This window comes from Lineus longissimus, chromosome 4, assembly GCF_910592395.1.
Source record: "Lineus longissimus chromosome 4, tnLinLong1.2, whole genome shotgun sequence".
Taxonomy (NCBI): domain Eukaryota; kingdom Metazoa; phylum Nemertea; class Pilidiophora; order Heteronemertea; family Lineidae; genus Lineus; species Lineus longissimus.
This window is the reverse complement of record NC_088311.1, coordinates 8829893-8850746: the sequence shown is the minus strand read 5'-3', so window position 1 is coordinate 8850746 and position 20854 is coordinate 8829893. Positions and strand designations below refer to the sequence as shown.

General features: G+C 38.4%; 1 protein-coding gene across 1 annotated transcript; it reads left to right on the top strand.

Annotated features, from left to right (window-relative positions):
* Positions 1 to 68: 68 nt before the first annotated feature.
* Positions 69 to 19264, top strand: LOC135487280 (nuclear receptor-binding protein-like). The gene is made up of 14 exons (XM_064770834.1): positions 69 to 293; positions 2189 to 2311; positions 2625 to 2726; positions 3985 to 4068; positions 5105 to 5145; positions 6286 to 6380; positions 7237 to 7320; positions 9604 to 9662; positions 12315 to 12419; positions 12977 to 13109; positions 13336 to 13498; positions 13895 to 14084; positions 14498 to 14617; positions 14866 to 19264. Exons 1-14 carry the CDS (start codon positions 159 to 161, stop codon positions 14965 to 14967), a joined length of 1536 nt encoding a protein of 511 aa, XP_064626904.1. The 5' UTR covers positions 69 to 158; the 3' UTR covers positions 14968 to 19264.
* Positions 19265 to 20854: the final 1590 nt, after the last annotated feature.

The following is a 20854-nucleotide window of genomic DNA, read 5'->3' as shown; positions in this document are numbered from 1 at the left end:
ACATCGTTTGTACAATACATGGATCATGTACATTGACATAGCGAAAGTGCACGCAGCATTGGCACTGATGTTTTAGATCGTCGAAGGTGTTGGTCTTTGTGCTAGACAAGGAATAAAGGGCTCGTATTTAGCCCCATTCCGTGGCTTTATCGTGCGCGATGGCCGGGAGTAAGTCTAGTGATAACCAGGAACCGGAGGCCCCGCCTGAAGATAGTGGGGATGAATCGACGGACGAGGAAAGTGAGATTCTTGAAGAGAGCCCCTGTGGCCGTTGGCAGAAAAGACGGGAGGAGGTACGTGAATACACTATCTTTTGTGTACATTTTGCTGTTCGTAGTACATAATGTACAGCCAGTCGTATATCATGCATATGGATGTGTTGCATGTATGTCGCACTCGCGTACTCGCAGCATCACATACAACACAAGTCATGAAGCGGTGGTGTTGACAATTTGACGAATGTAGGCTAATACTATTACCAGTGTGTCGGACACGTATTGACTGAGAGTGAGACAGGGCGGAGGGACACGTCTTGAGACTGACGGGGAAGGGTCGGGGGGGGGGGGGAAGGTTGGGAACGAGTCGACAATCCTTGTTCACGGCAAAAAAAGGGTCATCTGTTGACTAATGAAGAGCCACTGGCACTGTTAGTGTGGCATATGTGGGAAACTCGACCACCAAGACCACCCAAAATTTGTTCATGTGTGAAGTTCTCTGCTCAACAGAATGACTCCTGTACCCACTCACGTCTGAATCAGACATTTTCAGCATCTGAGAGAGCCGGGAGCTACATTTTTACAGCTTTCTCAGCTTTTCGTGAGAAGCAAATGGTGTTAGCTGTACCCACTCACGTCTGAATCAGACATTTTCAGCATCTGAGAGAGCCGGGAGCTACATTTTTACAGCTTTCTCAGCTTTTCGTGAGAAGCAAATGGTGTTAGCATTCACGGCGCATGCTAAGTTGCTCAGCACCATAATCCATCGAGTCGGGAGGTATGGCATGTATGGTGTGCTTGCAGCGAGATTGTGTCTGAGTCTGACTAGTGAGTCATGCCTTCATTCCTATGGTAATTGATTACTTTTGCCAGGATACAGACTCTAACAGAGATGCACACGACTCTATGAATCAATGTCAACAATCTTTTACATGTATTGCATTGTCAGTGTACATGGCCAACATGTTGGTGGATATCCTTACAATATGATAGGAGGCATCAAACTCTTTCATATCTGACTGAATTAAATTGATGTGACAGGTTACGGATGTCAGACCAATCCAGTGAATTGAACTTGTACTTTGATTGATTAGCCATTGTTATGTTAGCACAGAATATTCATGCCCATGAGAGGAGTCATGTCCAGAGTAGTCTGTGGGGTCTTAGTCACTAAGTCGATATCAGATTGACCCGAGCCTCTTCAGTAAATGAGCACTGGAATCAGTGTATTTCAAGCGGTACTTTATTATAGATCAACCCTCAACCCTCCCTCCGTCAAATGATCAGAATTCAGATGAGATCAAACGAATAGCTAAGTAAAACTGTTGATTGATTGAGTAGGCTACACAAGTAGTCGCAGTTAGAGAATAAAACATTAGAGAGGCTATTATTTATAGAACTTTCCGTGTTTAGTCAGATTTTAAGCATGTTAAAACAGCTATGAAATTGGACAATGACATTGCGGTCCACATGACCTATATTACAATTACTGTTGTATGATTTAAAAAAATATTTTTCCCATTTTAAAAAAGCATTGATGAGTCAGATGTGAGTACCGGTCCGGTAGTCACAGAGGATTGACTGCCAGCAGTGGGACTTAAAAGTGTGAATGAGTGACTCAGTTTGGAAGGTTGAATTCATGAAAAAAGCTACAGTTACATTTGAGTTGTCGTGGCAGTTGTGGTGACTCACACTCACCGTGTGTTCATCCTGTTTGTCTTCTTACTGCCTCGATCATATTGCCTTTCATTCTGCACTCGGCTAGTACCCTGAGATACAATACTAAAATAGCGATTTTAGGGTATATGTCGAAATTTATCAGTAGTGCGTCACATCAAAATGAACCCTACAGATCTGAGGGTGCATTTAAATTTGTTTCCACCAAACAGAGCCGGCTGCTTAAAACGAAAAAACAAATTTCTTGCTTGAAGTTGAAATTGAATGTTTTTCTTCAAATTCAATTCTCTTTTCAGATTGAGCAACGAGACATTCCAGGTATAGATAATGCATTTCTCGCAATGGATACAGAGGAGGGGGTCGAGGTCGTTTGGAATGAGGTCCAGTTCTCTGAGAAGAGAAACTTCAAAGCTCAACAGGTATGGTGAATCAGAAAAAAGGAGCAGAGTCAGTTTTAATAATAAGTGATTTTTGCAATCATGTATTGTACTGAAATGACCAATCATAAAAGCTGACAGACTGATCATAAAGAGTATCTGGCAAAACGAGTCACCATCAACATTTACTGAATCCGAGGTATAACCTGAATCCCAGGGTTGAGACGGTGACAATCTAACATTGAGACCAAAGAAAAAAGCTGACCTGCTAAATTATTACTGATAATATTTCATCCTTAGGGCGAATTCATAGCTCTTATGTGTCTTAAAAGCTCAGGTTTTCATTCGATTTCAGGAAAAAATCAAGCACGTCTTCGATAATTTAATAGAATTAGATCACCCAAATATAGTCAAATTTCATAAATATTGGACGGACACTAAAGGAGAAAAACCGCGGGTATGTATGTGACAGAAATTGAGATGTATTTCCTAGGCTGTTTACCTTATTCTAGGTAAAATTAAGCCAGCCAGATATCTCGAGTGGGCGATCTGATTTTGTTTGTCTTGACTAAGTATAGAACTCTTCTACTTATTGATTTGCAGTGATGACAATTATGTGAGAGTATAGTTTAAAACCACATGAACAACTCTTGAGCTACATGTACAATACATCATTTTGATTAGTGGTTGAAGTGGATTCTTCTGAAAATAACTTTGGACTAGGAGTGACATTTGCCTCATGACTGGAATGAATGGCTCAGTCACATGTCCCCTGACCTATCTCAGTGGCTTCTTTTAGGCTAAAGTTGATAATTTGCTGAGTACTTAGGCCTGATAAATGCCTCTCCATTTGTGGCACTTATCTAAAATAAATTCAAGCGGAATGAAATTGGGCCTACTATTATAAGTTTAGGGGTCATCCTAAACTATTTCCAAACGATGTCCACGAGAGTTGACCAGCATGCAGTAAGGTTTAAAGTAATCAAAATAAAATTCAGTTGTCATGAACGAAAGAAAATTGTATTTTAATGAACCTTACGAGATGCCAGTGGATGCTGTTTAGGAGGCCTGAAGACAATGGAAGATAAGTAGTGATGCAGACCAAAGAAGCAAGATTTTGCAATCACTGCAAATGGCAGATCATTTTGTTTGAAATTTGTTGGCCTAATTTTTAAGTTAATGAATGTCACAGTGCCCTTCCTTTTCCATTCTATGCAGAATGGGTAAATGGAGTCACTACCTCCATTGTATTTTCATTATCTCGACTATTATCTTCAAGGCCAATGACTACGTTAATTTATTTGCTGCTGCACTGCATTAGTGCATAGCCATCATTGAGGAGTGTTACAATTCATGAATTACGTGTACATTTTGAATGTAGTTCAGTGAGAGTAGTGTAGTGGCATGATGCCCTGGTGTGGTAGAATGTTCGGTAAAATTGTTAGGAATGCGTAATGATAATCAGAATCAGATGATATGGTAGTGACTAATATGGGACAAAAACATGGTCCGTAATATGAAAGCCTTTGGAGAGGTTATCCGATGGGAGTGATTTCTCTTTTGAGCTTCACCTGTGGCTTGCAACTCGGACAAAAGTTAATAGACCAGTATGTTCCGTTGACTTATGTTATTACAGAATTACGTTTATTTGACCCTATGTTTAAGTTCTGAGGAACAAAACTATAAACACTAACTGGGATTACCTCTTTTTCCAGGTCATTTTCATCACAGAGTACATGTCATCTGGTTCATTAAAGAATTTCATAAAGAAGACGAAGAAAAATAATAAAACGTTAAAGGTGAGTATTGGGAAATTGATACAGTGAGCTTCGACGATGAATCATCTTGCTGTGGTCATTTTATGACAAATTCAGATTCACTTAGGGAACTTTTGTATGTTTCTTGGGTTCTGAATTAGTCTTCCTGAAAAGTTGGTGTCGAGACTTCCCAGCCTTTCAGGCTACAAAACTGGACTACTATATATGTGGACAAGGCAAGTTGGCTCTTTGTATGACTCACTGACTGATCAACAGTTTTCTGGTGCCAGCCTGTAGAAAAATAAATCATAATGTCCTCTGGGCATAGTACAAAACTGACATATACTTTTGATGAAGTCTGTCGTGTATAATGACTGGGACGTAGATATGTTTTTGAGTTAGTATTTCAGGAACATGCAAGTATACGAGTCTTAATGGGTGTAGATATTGATATTGGTGTTTATGTCAAAATGCTGAGGAAAAAATGGTCTGGAGTGGAATTGAAAGTTACCATACTGTGTCAGTCTTTTGAAATCTCTTAATTCTTAAATCAGTTTTTCATAATACCCCAAAAGACCCAAGAGGAGCTTAGGATGAAGAATCCCCACTCCCAAGGAGCACAGGGTTCAATGGGTTTATGGTGTCATAACAGCATCTACTATATAAACTGTGCCCTGCTGTTCCTATACTAAACTATCAGCTGGGCTCTGTCCTACTGTACTGTTGGTGTAACTGAAAGTTTATGACACTGATTACATAGCAAATAATTTCATCTGATAATTATACATTAATTGTGGCATCTATTATTTGGTACCAGGCCAAATTAGTTCGTTGTAATAAAATATTCCCAATGACAACGTCAGGCTAGAGTTACTACATGATCGGATAGTTTATTTTATTTGGCAGGGCCAGGCTACAGCTTAAAGTTAAAATCATGAAACTAAACTCAATTAGGGTGCCCACCATAATGGTTTGGGGTGTATTTCGTGGAACTGAGAGGCTTGTACATGTAACTTTTCCCTTTCTGCCTACCAATCTTCCAAAACCTAGCATCTGATTATTTCTTTTCAATTTGCAGGCATGGAAACGATGGACGACTCAAATATTATCGGCACTTAGGTAAGACATCAAAATGTCATACTTGTACTCAAGTTGTGGGGATATTGGCTTCTTTTGACTTGTGTAGTCTTGAGATTGACTTGTGTGTATTCTACATGCAGGTCTGAGTTTTATTTGTCTCATGTTGGCTTTTGAGATGTCTCCTGACCTTTTGGAGAAATTTTCAGTCTGGCTTTTGGTTGCCATTAAAAAGGTTGCAGTCATTATCATCACTGCCAGTTGGGGTTGCTAGTCACTCTCCGCTAAATGCCATATCTCATTCCATTTACTATCTAGATGCATTTACCATTAGAAAGACATCAAGTCACAACAGACAATGTCATCTCACATGCCTTACAAATGTATATATTTTTTGCTATTTATCCTTCCGACTCGGCCTGACAGACCTCATGAAAAAACCTTTTTGGCCAAGGAATTATCTAAAATTACCCAAGTTAAAAACATTTTTCTATTTGTGAACGACTACTACCCTGGTACAAAACAACATACTTTCTTGTACGTCTTGTGTCAGGCCTCATGTTAGTTGAATCTGGAATGTCGGGAAAACATTGTTTTTTTCGGTTGGGCAATCCTGATTGAGTCAAGGAAAATTCTTTGCTAAATTTCTTGAAAGTGGTTCTTATCCTTTGGAAAATTGCCATTCTTTGAAATGCTTCTGTTGGAATGTTCTGATAAAGGCTATAATTATAAGGCCTGTATGTACTCTAGGCCTACTTCCTGTTAGCGTTTATTTTTGCTGAATAAGGACTTTTGGTCTGTCCTACAAGAACATCCTTATTCAAAGAATTGTGTGAAAATATTGTGGTCTGGAAACAAAGATAGTATAAGAAATATATTTTGGGTTCAAAATCATCGGCAAGTCTCTCAATTGTATCGTTTTGGACACACCCTACCTTTCTTGATTTGGACTTATTTTACTAATGTTTCATTTCATTCAAGCCAAACATTGGTCTCTTGTGCCAAAATTGGTATGTTGTGAAAATCAAGAGTCTAACCTTTACATGTTATGTCGACCAGTTTAACCTCTAGAAGGAGCTTGACAATTAATAAAGGTGTGTATTTATTCGAGTTAATGGTGGACAAATATATCAAATGTTCTTTGCCGTAATTCATTACAAAATGTTTCCTTGCGTTTTGCAGTTACTTGCATTCCTGTGATCCACCCATCATCCATGGCAACTTATCTTGTGATACGATATTCATTCAACACAACGGACTCATCAAAATAGGCTCAGGTGAGATGAATGTATGAGCGTATAAAAAAACGATAAAAAAGACTCAGACGAACTAGATATCTGCTCGTTGTATGCACTACATGCACTTCAGCATCCAATAATATTAGCGTTATGTACTGTTATGCTCTATAATGTCGTGCCATTCCTAATCCATTGTCACAAAGCAGTCCTCGACAAGGTATTTGCTGCGATGCCCGGTTTTGTTGGCCGTGTCCTACAGGGTGGAGTAATATTGATAAAAGCTTGTCATGAGTCATCATGTGGTAATGTCGCTTTCCAGACTGATAGTTCTAAACAAATTGACACGCTACACATTCTCAATTTGCCATGCATCACTAAAAACGCAATCTTGTTGAGTATCGCAGCTGCATACTATAACCAAAAAATCCCCCCTGTTTTAAATTTTATATTCTATAAACAGGGGGAGTGTTGGGTGGAACTGAATTTGTAATAAGTATAAAAAACCCAACTTTTCAGTTTCTGGTGAAATACTTCAACAGATCTATTTGGTTATATATGTGGCAATACAAAATGTTATGAATTTTTTTAAAGCAGCGTTAAGTGTTGACAAAGTTCTAACACAACAGGCTTGTCAGACTGTTACATACATTTATCATAAATCACCTGCTGTATAATAATGGTGGATTTCAGGTGTATAATGCAGCCTCCAGCATCAGTAATGAAATGAATATGTGCATTTCATTATTTTTAGGACAGTCTGTTAACCTAATCCTGATTGAAAATTTGCCACATGGCATTTTTTCCCCGAAATGTTTTTGAGGGTACATTCTATACCCCCCTGCAGGGCCTACTCTTTTCCCTTCATGAAAATGCAATTGGAATTCCATTTTTACAGTGGCGCCGGACGCAATCCACAATCACGTGAAGACCTGTCGAGAAGAAGCGAAAAATATGTATTACATTGCTCCAGAATACGCAGGTAAGAGAATTGTTTGTTTATGCCCTGTTTACACTTATCAGAACGGCTTACTAATTTCTCCTTATTTCTTTAAGTCATGATTCAGGTAAGTCTGTCTGCAATAAGGGATTATCCTCCGCTGATTCATGCAGATTAACTTTATGGGCGGGTATTGTGGCATATTATTGGATCGTCAATAAATGAAGACTTCAAATATTAGTGTCGTAGCTGATGTCAGTTGGGTGAATTACAATGGGCATATCGAATGTTATGTAATTGTCTGTGCAAACAGTTTCTCAGGAACAACCTTGTCAAAAATAATTTTAATAGTATAAATATTGAGATCATAGTCAGTATATGATAGATTTGACATTGTATATATTTTTGTCAATATATGCTGCTTGGATTTGTCCCTTTAAGAGTTCATTCCAGCAATCTCACATACTTGTCTCTGAAGTGAATGTCCTTTAGCATTTGAATGTACTGTCTTCTTTCAACACTTGGTCAGTTGCTATTGGTAACTTCAGAAGGAAAACTGTGTCATTGAAGTATGGTTAGAAATGAAGATATATATCATGTATTTGTAAAGAAAGTAAATGTATGAAAAACTAGAATTTCACATATGGATATACCGGGATCTAGTTTATTTGCCCCTTGTATTGAGTTTGTCACCAATAATAAATAGAAAATACTTCCAAACTTCAAAATATGGCTATAAAATGGGACTGATTTTCTAAAGCTGATAATGTTATTCTGTGCCGATGTTGATTTTGTCATCTTTTTCAAGTGGTTGGCTAAGCAGAGTGAATTGTTTGATCTTAATCTTATCACTTCATCTTGCCAGTTGAAGTATTCTTCAGGTTCCACTCATTCCACATGTAACACTTGACTTTCTTTTAGGTATCATATTCTTTTGTTATCTACCCAAAATTTGCTTGAAGCAAGAGATCTCAAAATCATGCTCTGAACTGTAATTAAACTGGGTCATTTCAAAATTTTATAAATCGGGTTACATTTACCGTTGGTATTCAAGTGTGAATGTTCAGAATGATTGTTCTCTGGTATAGAACTTGAAGTGGCTTATGGTAGGGGAACCTTGGTAAACAGCAGATACTACAGTATTTAAAAAATGTCAAGTCGTTAATTTCATTGCGATAATGATATTACACAGGTTTGGTAATTTGTATGCTCGTATCATCATCCTTATCATCATCATTATCATCATCATCATACATGAACAAATAATTTTTTCCCATCAGGTTGACTTTTTAACATCTCAACAGTCAACAGTCAACTTCATCATATTCTTGTTTGCCGCCATTGTTAACCTTTACTAATTCAGTGTCTTCCTCTTTTGATTGATAAGAAATTCTCTCCAATCAAAGTTAGGTGTTACAATTCATGATATCAATGTCAATGAGGATGTCATTCACGATTATTTTACCTACAGTACCATGCTATGTCAAAGCTTGACAAGAACTTTGGCTTTTTTGTTGTAAATAATTTGTCATGGTCGACAGACAGGCTATTGGATAGTTGATTCCTTCATCACTAAGTCCCCCAGAATTCATGTCGACACGTTCCCTTCCCTGCATAGGAAATCCAAGATTAACTTGACAAAGATCATGGCTATTAGAAAGGGCCTTATTTGATGAAGATGATCGTATAATATCAATTCTGCAAGATGCCCTCCCAACCTTAACCCAAGTTTCGTGTTGCAGCTCTCATTATGAGAATGGAAAAATAAGCGAGCGAATTTGTTCTGAACATCTCAGATTCTGTTCTGTAGTCCCATCCCAAAGCAACACGAAGAAAACCCACGGCAAGTGTGGTCACAAGATCCCCCACCTGTTGCTCCCTTTCAGAAGATGCTCGATGCCCCCACTGGTCTACAAGCCTCTCCCTTTCAGATACTCTTCATAAAACAGGACATTTTGAACATTAGAACATCACAAAAATACAGCAATTCAATTGACTCTCCATCCTAAACTCATGGAGCCAGCAACAGATAAATGGATGAAGGAGTACCTTCCTTTAGTGACTGTAACATAAGAATAAAGTTTGCTTGCAAGCGAAAACGTGACTTGAGCAAGGCAATTTTCACACAAGAAGAAGAAAAAATTAATCTACTTTGCAAAATGAATGCCTCTACATATCTTGTTTCCCAGCAAAGATGTGGAAAATTAACCCAGTCCATGAGACACCGAAGAATTTCAAGAAAAGAGATTGTTGGCCACCGGAGCCGTTGTTTTGTTGCTAACTTGTCGTAAGACAAGGCAGCTCTATTTGTGGTTATCGTTTCAGAACCTTCACGAGTCACAACTGCTGTTGATATGTATTCATTTGGGATTTGTGCATTGGAGGTAAGGAAAAATTGACAGCCCACCCTCAGAATTGGTTGAAAACTTTGTTTGGAATCTTCAAAATTTGTGATGCCATGGCTTCTGATGATGAACTGAATGAGCAGGGGGTGCAAGATTAGTTGTCTATTTCAAAATGAGTATGGTGAGAAAATATTACTTTTTAATGCTTAGCTCTATTTGTAGATAATGAGACTTTACATTCTGACATGGACTGAGCTGGAGCCATGCTTCCCCACGTTGCAATGTCTTGCTGGGTGTAGAAATAAAGGAACAAATATCAAGAAGCCGACTAAAACAATGACAATGAACAGTGTCATGATGATAATTTGAAGGCAATGTCCTGATCATATTAGAAGTGGCCTAATTGCCCCAGCAATGACTGATGTTATCAAATGCCCGTATGCGCAATATAGTATTACATCAACACTTGATTGTTGGTGCCTCGATTATGATGTAATCATGTCATCTGGTGACATAATATTAAATCACAGAACCCAATTTGTTGTATTTATCAATAAAGGAGGCTGCACATTCTGGCAAGAACTGGGCCAGGTTTCCCGATGATGTGTGCCTTCATGGTTGTGGACTTGTCTTGTCTGAGCATCAGATGCCCAGAAGCCTTTTGAGCCATGCCAATGGCTTTGGAAAGGATGGATATGATACTTGGTTGAGCATTATGCCGCACACTTGATGTGGTTGTTTCTGTTAAGGCAGTAATAACCTACATCTGAAATAAATATCAAAGGAGGACATATGTGTAGAGAGGTGTTGATATACATGTGCCTTCTTCACTTTACCCCTTGCTTCTATTCAGTTCATTTGATGACACCATGACAATAATTCATTGCTATTTTGGCCTTTTGCCATTTTGATTCTGTCCTTACGATTTATGTTCATTAGAAAATGGTTATGGATAAGATTGTACTGCAGACATGCCTGGTATAAATTATCAAGACCAGGGTACTGGTAAAAGTGCACTTGGAATTGTGAGCTGGCCAAGTTATGTTTAAAAGTTCTTGACACCAACTTCCTGATGGAGATTTGAATGGCCTGATTCGAGATTTAAAATTGATTTCCTGGTTGAATTGTAACATATAGCAGTGGTTATCCTGCGCACTTAGTTAAAAAAACATCATCTTTATGTACTTAAAACTTGAGCTGCTATGAATTGGAGAAAATGAAAATGTTTTAATGAAAAACTAAGAAATGCTAACACTGTGATGTCTCTGGAATGCACTGGCTGATCTTTCAAGGTACTTTGTCGGGTAATAAAGTGAAAGCCTCTGCATTCCAAGGGCTGGGCTGTTCAATTTTTTCTCTGTGTACTTTATCCCTCTTGTTTGGTAAGCAGTAACATTTTTCAAACTTTGTGACGACAGTCACTCGGAATACGCAATGAATCGTCATTGTCTGTTCAGATGTTGCTGATTGCATCCATAGGTCATGCTGCTTCCCCCTCAGGAGAGCTCCCTTTGTTTCTTAACCCTTAATGCATAGGCCATTGGAGTTAGGGGGGGGGGGGTGTGGGCCCCTATCATATGTGGTTCAGTGGGCATGTTGTAAGGGGGGAACTACAGGTTATGAGACAAAGCAGTGTTGTATGCAGCGTAGCTAGGGTGCTGAATTTGTGAAGAAGTAGTGGCCATGTTGTGTATTCTGTTGAAGCTGATTCCAGCTTATGGACTAGGAGAAACTACAGATGACGCCTAGATCATTGTACTATCCAAAGTATATCAACTGGATACACATGGGCAATGTTCTAAGCTACCCCCCACCCACTTATCATCATGTAGGACCTTGTCCCCCTCACGGCATGATCAATCTCGAACTATGGATGCAGACCTATTGGAATCTTGGTTACAAACTGTCTGTAGACATACCTCATGGACCTGATTCAGTACTGTAGTATTGTACTGCTAATATTTACGATTCTGCCTGTACTGTAGTCCTGTACTGGTGACCACATCCAAAGGAGACCCATACGCATAGACATCTTGGAAGTCACATCGTGAATACTCCCTGAAGTTGTACATGTGTTCCTCCTGGTGTGACGAGAATCCACCAAGCGCTTGCTGATATTTCATGTGCCTTACTTGGGCATTGTAGTTGTGTAATATAATACATGCACATATCATTGCATTGTTTTTCATGAGAGAATGAAATAGTTTCTTTGTACCGGTATTCTCCCAGCCACCGACCTGTCATATTGCACAGTACAGCCATATGCCTGTCAGAATAGGGGTTTTCGCCTAAATCATTATTGCACTTTAATAGCAGATGTTGGAAACCGAATGCCAAAATAAGTAAATTGATACTTAAGTACCATGGAATGTCTCCAGCTTAGATTGTGACTTCAGGTCAAACTTATCCAAAGGAAGAAGTTTAACCAAGAGTGGAGAAATATGGCAGGCACATGTCTTTAAGTGAAATTTCAAAGGGTTGTGTTCTTGTAGATTATAATTGAATTTTTATATACAAATTCTTACAAAGGCATGAAACTGTTTACTGTTTTGTCATGTCAGTATCCAATTGCCGTATATTTAAGTAGAAAAATAGCGCAAGTGCTTAAAAAAACTCTATATAAACAGGCACATGGCTGAACTACGCAATATTTTGTTGTCCGTGTTATGTAATTCCCCTTCCTTGTTGTAGATGGCGACACTGCACATTCTTGGTAATGGCGATTCTGGTCAGAAATACGTCCCTAAAGAGGCAATCATGAAAGCTCTAGATTCCTTAGACGACAAGCTTCAACAGGTATGTATTCGTAAAATCCTGGCAAGGTTCGATTACCTTGTACATGAGATTCACGATGCATTCCCTGGGAACGTTGCCAAGCTACTTTGGCTGATTGAAAGAGTGTGTGTTGTCAATGTATTTCTAGGTACTTTAGGCCTCCAGTTTTATGCGTGGGTCTGTCCAAATTTAATGAAACTGGTGAAGCAGCGTATCTCAAAGCCATATTTTGTATCAGCAGCCATTTTTTCCTCAGCATCTTTGCTACTGGTCGAGTTAGCAAAAATCACTGAAAGTTTACAAACACTTAAAACATATTTTCCCCTCAGGCAGTCTAAACTATTCTTTAATCTCACATAGGATGGAGTTGCCAGGGTTATTCTCCCTGTAAAATGAGGACTGTTGTTGCAGAGGAAGTACTGAAGGAGAAATTCTTAGATTGTACGAACTCACATAACTGTTATCCTTTAGATCATCTTGATGGTTGGGCTAACTGCCTATTTCTATTAATAATACACGGTTACTTGTTTTACACCCCTATACCCGATCATACGTAATCTGTGCCTGTTTTTTTGCAGGATTTTATGAGGCAGTGCCTGAATGAAGATCCAGTCTTGCGTCCAAGGGCCAGAGAAATGCTATTCCATACAGTATTATTTGAAGTCCACTCGCTCAAAGTTCTGGCGGCCCATTGCTTTGTAAAAGATGCAAGTAAGTTATCATCTTTGACAAGTTAATGTAGTCACATGAAAATTCACGATCTATGGTTTCTTTCCTCTGTAACAATATTGGCACTGTTGCTGACAATTTCTTCTGTTGCTTTCAGGATAAACGGTCTTTTTCTGTTCACAAATGATGTTGTTAGTCTTAATTTGTTCTGGTCCTGGATGCAGATTTGTGTCTTCAGCATAAGTAATCAGTGCCTTGTTAATTTCAGATAACATACCCGATAATGTGACGGGTGAAAACAAATCCTCGTCAAGGGTGGACCCCAAAACAGTGATAGCATCTATACCCCACACAGACGGACGGGGCACGATTGATTGGAGAGTCTCGCAGGTGCCTATAGTAGAGATAGAAAAATTGCTAGAGGATGTCAGGTGAGTAGTATTAAGGCTCAAAGTATCTTGATGTCATTCTGTGTCTCGCTCACATGTTTAAAAAGTGAGCTCATGTATTTTTTGAACATTTGGAAGTGTTTACTGCCATCAGAGGCATAATTGCGTCCATTTGCAATGGAGGCTTCAAAGGCAGTGTTGGGGAGAGGTTATCAAAAGTCAGTCCTTAATTCTGCCCTGTCTGTGCATTTATCTTAAGGAGGAAAATATGACCTGCTCATGTAAAACCAATCTCATATATCAGCCTAATAAGGGTTTTATTTTCCTTCAATGTTTCATCATTGTTCTGTTTGTTAAGCATCTTGGCATGTTGATATCTATCTCTTGTTAGTTGGACTGTTGTGTTCTAAAGTGACGGTGAACATTTTGATATTTCAGAAATGGCATCTACCCACTTACTGCATTTGCTTCCATCGACCAGCCACCGCCCACGAGGCCTGGGGCTGTGTCTCCCGAAATAGCTGAGTCAGTGAAGTCAGAGACACCTGAACCAGTGGACACAGAGACACGCGTTGTCATCCAGATGTTCGCTGCTATTGAGAAAATAGAAGAATCCACATCTCTACAGGTAAGAATTCACAAAAACTCCCAATGTTTGAAGATGTAGAGTGCAAAAATCTCACACTTCACACTAATCTTGAATCTAATTGCAGTGACCAGAATCTAAATTCAGTGTTAAAAGTTTGGAAATTTTTAGCGATTAGTTGTAGCAATTGACAAGTGTAGCGCACCTTGATTTCCACTCGAAGGTTTCTGGATCAGACTCGTGATAAGCACTTCGAGAGTGTTATATCTAAATGCCTAATAAGAACTTACATTTTTTAAAGTCTTATTTAATGAATTACTGGTGTGTTTTCGAATCTTGCTTCCAATACCATTCCAGAGTAGTTGATTATGCTAAGATTGTTTCTTGCTCTTGTGGAAGCTTCCAAAAACATTAGCATTTCATCTTTATGACTGGTAACCTTCTTGGCTTTCCAGTTGACCCTCATGTTGCGCATGGACGACAAGATGAACAGACAGTTGAGGTGTGAAATGGGAGATGATGAATCCAGCGAAACATTAGCCGATGAGTTGGTGCATCATGGATTTATTTGTTATGTAAGAAATGAATTTTAATAATGTCCTCAATAAGGCTTTGTCGCTGCCACTAGCCAGAGCGGATGGTGGGTAGCTGTCATATTAAGAGCCCAGTAGTTATTGCCTGTGAGTTCATTCGTTGTCATAAGCCTCACCTTAGAAAAGTCAGGACTCGGACTGATGTCCTTATAGGCCAGGGAAATACTTTCTGACACGTTTGCCGATAAAATTGGCTTGCTAATGATTGGTTTATTTCTGTGAAATTTCAGAACGACCGTGATAGAATACTTGCAGTTATCGACGAGGCGAAAAGCAAACGTTCGCAGACGGACGCCCCGGTAACGGTACAAACGACGATACAGAATGTATGACAGTGGATCATCATCCCTATTGACGATGCTGCCATGATATAACATTGCCAACATTGGTCACTTTTCTCGGCGAAGTGCCAATGTCTTCTCATTATCAATTGTATGTATTTTCTACGCTTTTAAGGACTGAGCTTTTCAAATATATCCAGTTGAAACGATTCCGTCTTCTGCGAGTAATTTGTTCTCAAGAGCGACTGTAAAAGTTACTTAAGACTTGCTTTTGGACTGAAAGTTGTCCTTATGGCAAAAAAAAACATCATAAGACATGAAAGGGAAATGTATTACTTAGAATTGTTTAAAATTTTGAAAATCTCGCCTGACCTACTAGCTGTTGGTATCATATGTGAAAATCAGATGACATTTTGTCCTTATTCTAGGGTATACTCTTGTGGTACACCTGTCTGTTTCAATTGCTATGAGTGGTTGTGTGTTGAGGTCAGTCCTTAAAAGTTGTGTATCGTTTTTTCATAACTCCAGCCAGAGTAATACTGGGCATAATTCTTCATTGAATGTAGGGGTTAACTTGTGGCTCCAGATCTTTAATATGGTCACGTATGGTCGCTTTGTATGATATCAGTGTCATTTATTTCATTTCATATTAGTAAAGTGAGTGATGCAACTACTATACAACTAATTTTGCAAGTCAAATATCAATTTGGACAAATTGGGGACTTAAAAGTTCGAGAAAGCTGAAACTCAATTGATTGTAAGAGAAGAAAATAAACTTGGCAATTTTTGTGCTAGATTAAAAAAATTGTGATAGTATTGACTACTGTACTGTATATACCAACTGGGTGGGGCATTTTCTTACCCTGTAGTCAAGAGAAAAAGAGAAAAATTTATAATGTGTAACATACAAATAGACCCATCCTGTCAATTTAGTGCACAACAATATCGTCATTCATTTAATGTTTGCTTGCCATAAGGCATTGCTCACCATGAAGTGTCAAGTGTGGACCATTAAGAAGAACTACATGTAATATCAGTGTTTCATGAGCTGTTTCAGTTCATTTATCTACCTTACATCAGACCTGACAGTTCAGAATCATTGACCTTCGATTGGTGCTTCTAGTTCAAACGTGTTGGTGTTCAAAAAGTATTGCTTATCTTTGCTTAATACTGGTAAGCAGGGATCTGATATATCTATTCTTGGACATATTTCCTTCTCTTTGTAAAAATCTTCAGATGATAGCAGAAGTGATCTGTCCAGCATGTTTTAAAATGGGGTCCGAGTCTCTGGCTGTCTTGGGTTAACTGCCATCGTGTGCCAGGCACTGTTTGGTTCCTATAAATGGGTGATTTAAACCAGATTCAAAAGTTCATAAGTTGCTCCATGAACTTAGCTGGTTATTAAGGGCGAGAGGCTAGTTTGGAGTAATTGTAGGCACAATATGTAAAAATACATTGGGGTTTAATGAAATAATAATGGTTAATGATGATTTGCAGATGAATATGTCTGACACTGGGTGTTTATTGGCTGGCTTTGTTCAGCTGAAAATATTTTTGTACAGTGAGTGGGATGTTGAATTGGTTGACAGAATTATTTTATCTTTAGTAGTGACCCATCTTATTTAAATGAATAATGAAGTCCGTGTAATAGTTGTGCAACGGATGAGACCCACCGTCTGAAAATGAACAATAATAAGGGCCGTCTGCTTAGTGCAACAGATAAGATCCATGTTCTCAAAATGAACAATAATGCAGTCTGTCTTGAGTTGTGCCAGAGATAAAACCCATGTTCTCCAAATGAACAATAAAACAGTACATCTGAGTTGTGCAGCAGATGAGACCCATTTTCTCAGAATGAAGTGCTGGCCAAGAATTGAAAAAAGGATTTTCCTGAGGATTATTTTGTAAGCTAATTGATTTCCTCTGCGTTGGTTTTTTGATGGGGATTTCTCTCACGTTTATTTGACATTGTGTTTGTTTTGTCAAAGCTCATATGTGTTTCTTGATAAATGCAGTCATTTTGTCCCATAAGTTGACATTGTAGAAGTTTTTAAAATCTCTGGCTGGTGGTTGTCACATAATGTACATCTTTACTGGTCGTCTCCTGAGCAAAGTTTCAGAGGTAAGGGTATCTGTCTTGTAATTTGTGACAGACAGACATTGTCTAGCACCATTATATGTTGGTAAAAAATGCCTGTTATTTACTATCACACAAAAATTGGTAGTACAGGTACCGGTAAGTCTTATTTTGGCGGCATGGAGTTATCTGCATATTCTTATTGCATGTACATATGTACTTAGGTTAAGCTGCATTTCGATACCACTCCCATCTTTGTACCTTTTGTGGTGTCTGAAATATTCATAACTATTCGGAGTAAACGAAAAGCTTTTAACAACTTTGTTTAGACGAAACCAAAGTTTTAATGAGACTTATGAGTCATTTTCCTTTGGAAGGACCTCACAAAAATTGCTTTTGAGTGTATTCGAAATAATATTTCCGTTCAGATTGACTTGTAGAATATGGTATTTATGAATGCGGCTTACCACGTCATAATCCAAAGTTGATCAAAATTGACATTTTTACAGTGCCAGTGACTGTTCCATACCAGACCGGGTGTCTTAATATCTGCTTTGGTGTTCTAGGTCACATTTGTGGTGATACTCTTTGAGACTTAAACTACAGTTAGACAGAATTCTATATACTAGTGGTTACTTCAAAATCAGAAAGGTTTTCTCAAAAAATGTGTTCGATCTTCTGGTGCTAGTGGGGCAGTTGGTCATCCTCACATCATTGAAAACAATCACAGAAATCTAATGATGTTGCCTGCCAGTTTGCTTAAGTCACAACTTAAGTATGTTGTGACATGCCATTGTACTTGAAGCAATTGCTCCACTGCTTGGCAATCAGGATTCACTCAGTCGTGTATTTAATTCACAACTTCTTGTCATTTTATCCATTGACGCTTTTTTACTGAGTAAACATGGGATAGATCATCTCTTGGAAAGTCTTGAGAATTTTATACTTCTTCTTAATTTTAACCTTAAGTAAGAGTAGAAGATAGGAAAAGTAAGATATACATGTGTCGTTGAGAGTTGAAGAGCTAATAGTAGCCAGTTATGGGATTAATCCCATCGTAAACCTCGTACACACTTGTTAGAAGATAGGAAAAGTAAGATATACATGACGTCGTTGAGAGTTGAAGAGCTAATAGTAGCCAGTTATGGGATTAATCCCGTAGTAAACCTCTTACACACTTGTTAGCGAGGCAGATTCTCGGATAGCTTCCTTCGGGGGCTCCAGTTTCCTCCTACATCAAGCTGCAAAACGACCAAGTTCTTATTCAACAGTTTGTATCTGTTCATGAACCTTTTTGAAGTAATAACGTTGTCATTTCCTGTTGATACATCACATATTCCGAGTCTATTCCATGTTTAGCTTTAGGTGTGAGCTTCTCCTTAACCTGAAACTGCTTGCTCAGCGTGAGATCATTGAATGTTGCTTTGTAAATGTTAGACTGGCGAAGAAGTCAGATGTGTGTGTGTTACCATTTTGTATAGTTGTGTAGGTGGATAGGACCACCCTGATTAGTATTGCCAATTGTATAATGTATAGTGTTATAATAACTTAATAGACTGCTTCTGAAGTTACATGTAGGATTTCTCTGTTTAATTTATCAACTTTTCGGACATGTTCAATGGGGAATCTTCATAAAAATATAGAGGAATTATCAATATCTAGCATGTATCATAGCATTTTATGTTCTGTATCGTAAACTGTACTTGAATAACTTCTGTCATTTATGGCTTAATCTATTTATTGTGACGTTGATAAAAATTGTTCTGATCCTTTTGAGCAGATCGGTCTCCCACAAGTCCATTGATATCTGAATTGTATCTATTTCGAAGATGATGGACTGTGGTGTGTGGAAAGTCAACAGGCAAGTCCGGGCTCGGCAGAGTTGATCCAAAATTTGAGGGTGAAGATGGGGTATTGGAGGAAATTTCATACGCCAAGTGCTAAAGTTATTGCCTGGTAACTGACTGGGGACATATTGTGCTTTTTAGCTTCGTTTACAATGTAGTTATAATTTCTTTTTAAAGCATTAACAAATCCAAAGAGATGACTGGTTTTTCTTGATGCTTTATATTCAACTATGAAAACTTGTGACTTCGAACTTTAACATTCCTATTTTAGCAGTGCGGTCATTGTGCTATAGGAAGCAGTTTGCAATTGCTAAATGTATAAGCTTTAGAAAATGATCGTAACTTAGATTATGACATCGCCATGCCCTTGGTATACGCTTGTCAAATGGAGCTAGTACAAATGGGGCGGGGGGGGGGGGGGGGAGGACGTAAACAAGCTTCTATTTCAACAAAGAAATAAAAGACACAGGAGTGAATACGGAATAACTAGAAAATGGTGTTTGGTGTTGTTGCTTTATAGTAAACTTCGTCCCAAGGTTATCTTAAACGTGAGGGGGTAGTTGCGATGTGCCTTTCTTGCTATGAAGTTGATGCATGGAAGTGCAACATTATGATGTGCGCCATATTTGTGGTAAAAAAATTGAGGCTTCCAGCATTTCGTGTGGTTTTTGTCTTGTCGATGTTTCCTGAAAGTTGAATTATGTAATTGTGGTTCTGAGTCTACTTCTGATGTCCCTGCTAAACTGCTTGATATCGCTTTGTGACTTGAAACTATTAAACCTTATGGAAAACAAAAGAAACAAAATGGCATTGATCACTCTGAGAAAAAAGTTTTATGTCAAACCTACTGAAGGTAATAAGATAATCAGTCGGCATTAGAAACTTGGTTGTTAGAAATGATGCCCTATGATATTATTTACCAGCTTCTTTCATTTTCTCATTCTTCAATGATCTGGATTAATGTGTTTCCAGATCAAAGATTAAATTTGTGAAACAAGTTGATCCTCTTAAATCCTAAACAAAAACACTTCGAGGATTTTTTTATTTTACATTTTTTGAAGTTTTTTTATTCAGTCCGGTGTTAAGGCTTAACGAAATTTCTTGAACCAAGAAATGCAAATACTGACCAAATAAGTGTTCATTATCATGACAACTTGATACGTCATCATCTATCATCTATCACCATTTTGATTGTGACTGCTTAACTGTCATATTGGACATCGTCATAAATTGCCGAGGTGTTGTTCTCATATGTTTTACAAGGAGAAAGGTGCATGTAAAAAGTTAATGGTTTGCCTTTATTTGTATTCGATGACACTTTCTGTCGAGGTGAAAAAGACCTAAAGTGGAAAACAGAATAATCCCAATGATGGTCCATGACTCAGAATGAAAATTGTCATGCATGCTGTGACATGTAGCCGCAATGAAACCAGGCATGGGTCCGACATCATTTGAACATCTTTCATGGTTTTGAAAACCTTCTGATTCTATGAGGAAGTAAATTTTTAAAAGTTGAAAACTTCAGTTCTTTGAAAGAAGTTACTTCTGTAATAATTTTTCTGCGTGGGTAATTTTGGGTCAGCCCACCATTTGTAAATAAATCGTAAAATATGTATTAAAAATTAACTAATTGCTTTCAATGTAATTATCGTAACTTAAAATCAATATGGCATGTGTTGATGTGTGCTTCGCAACTTTTGAATCCAAACAACACCTATCGGCCTTGTCAATAAATTCATTTACTAAATAATAAGCTCTGTTGTTCCGTCTCTATTCAGTGTCCCAAGGGCCACTTACAGTTTAATCGGAGCCATCCTGAGGTCTTTACCCTGATATTGACATCTTGGCTATTGAATATGGAGATGACGAGCCATGATCTAATTTCATACCACAATAGTGATTATCGGGGCCTCGTGGCTTTACGAAGTCGGGAATGAGATAGCAACAAACACAGAGATGGATGCCAGGTTGGGGGCAGGGGCATATGTCTTGTATGTCTCTCTCCAGAGACCAT

Excerpts from the sequence above, each read along its gene's own strand:
- LOC135487280 (XM_064770834.1), top strand. The coding sequence starts at position 159 with ATGGCCGGGAGTAAGTCTAGTGATAACCAGGAACCGGAGGCCCCGCCT. Across the intron at positions 6,381-7,236 it reads ACTCATCAAAATAGGCTCAG|TGGCGCCGGACGCAATCCAC; the intron begins GTGAGATGAATG and ends CCATTTTTACAG. Across the intron at positions 9,663-12,314 it reads TTGGGATTTGTGCATTGGAG|ATGGCGACACTGCACATTCT; the intron begins GTAAGGAAAAAT and ends TCCTTGTTGTAG.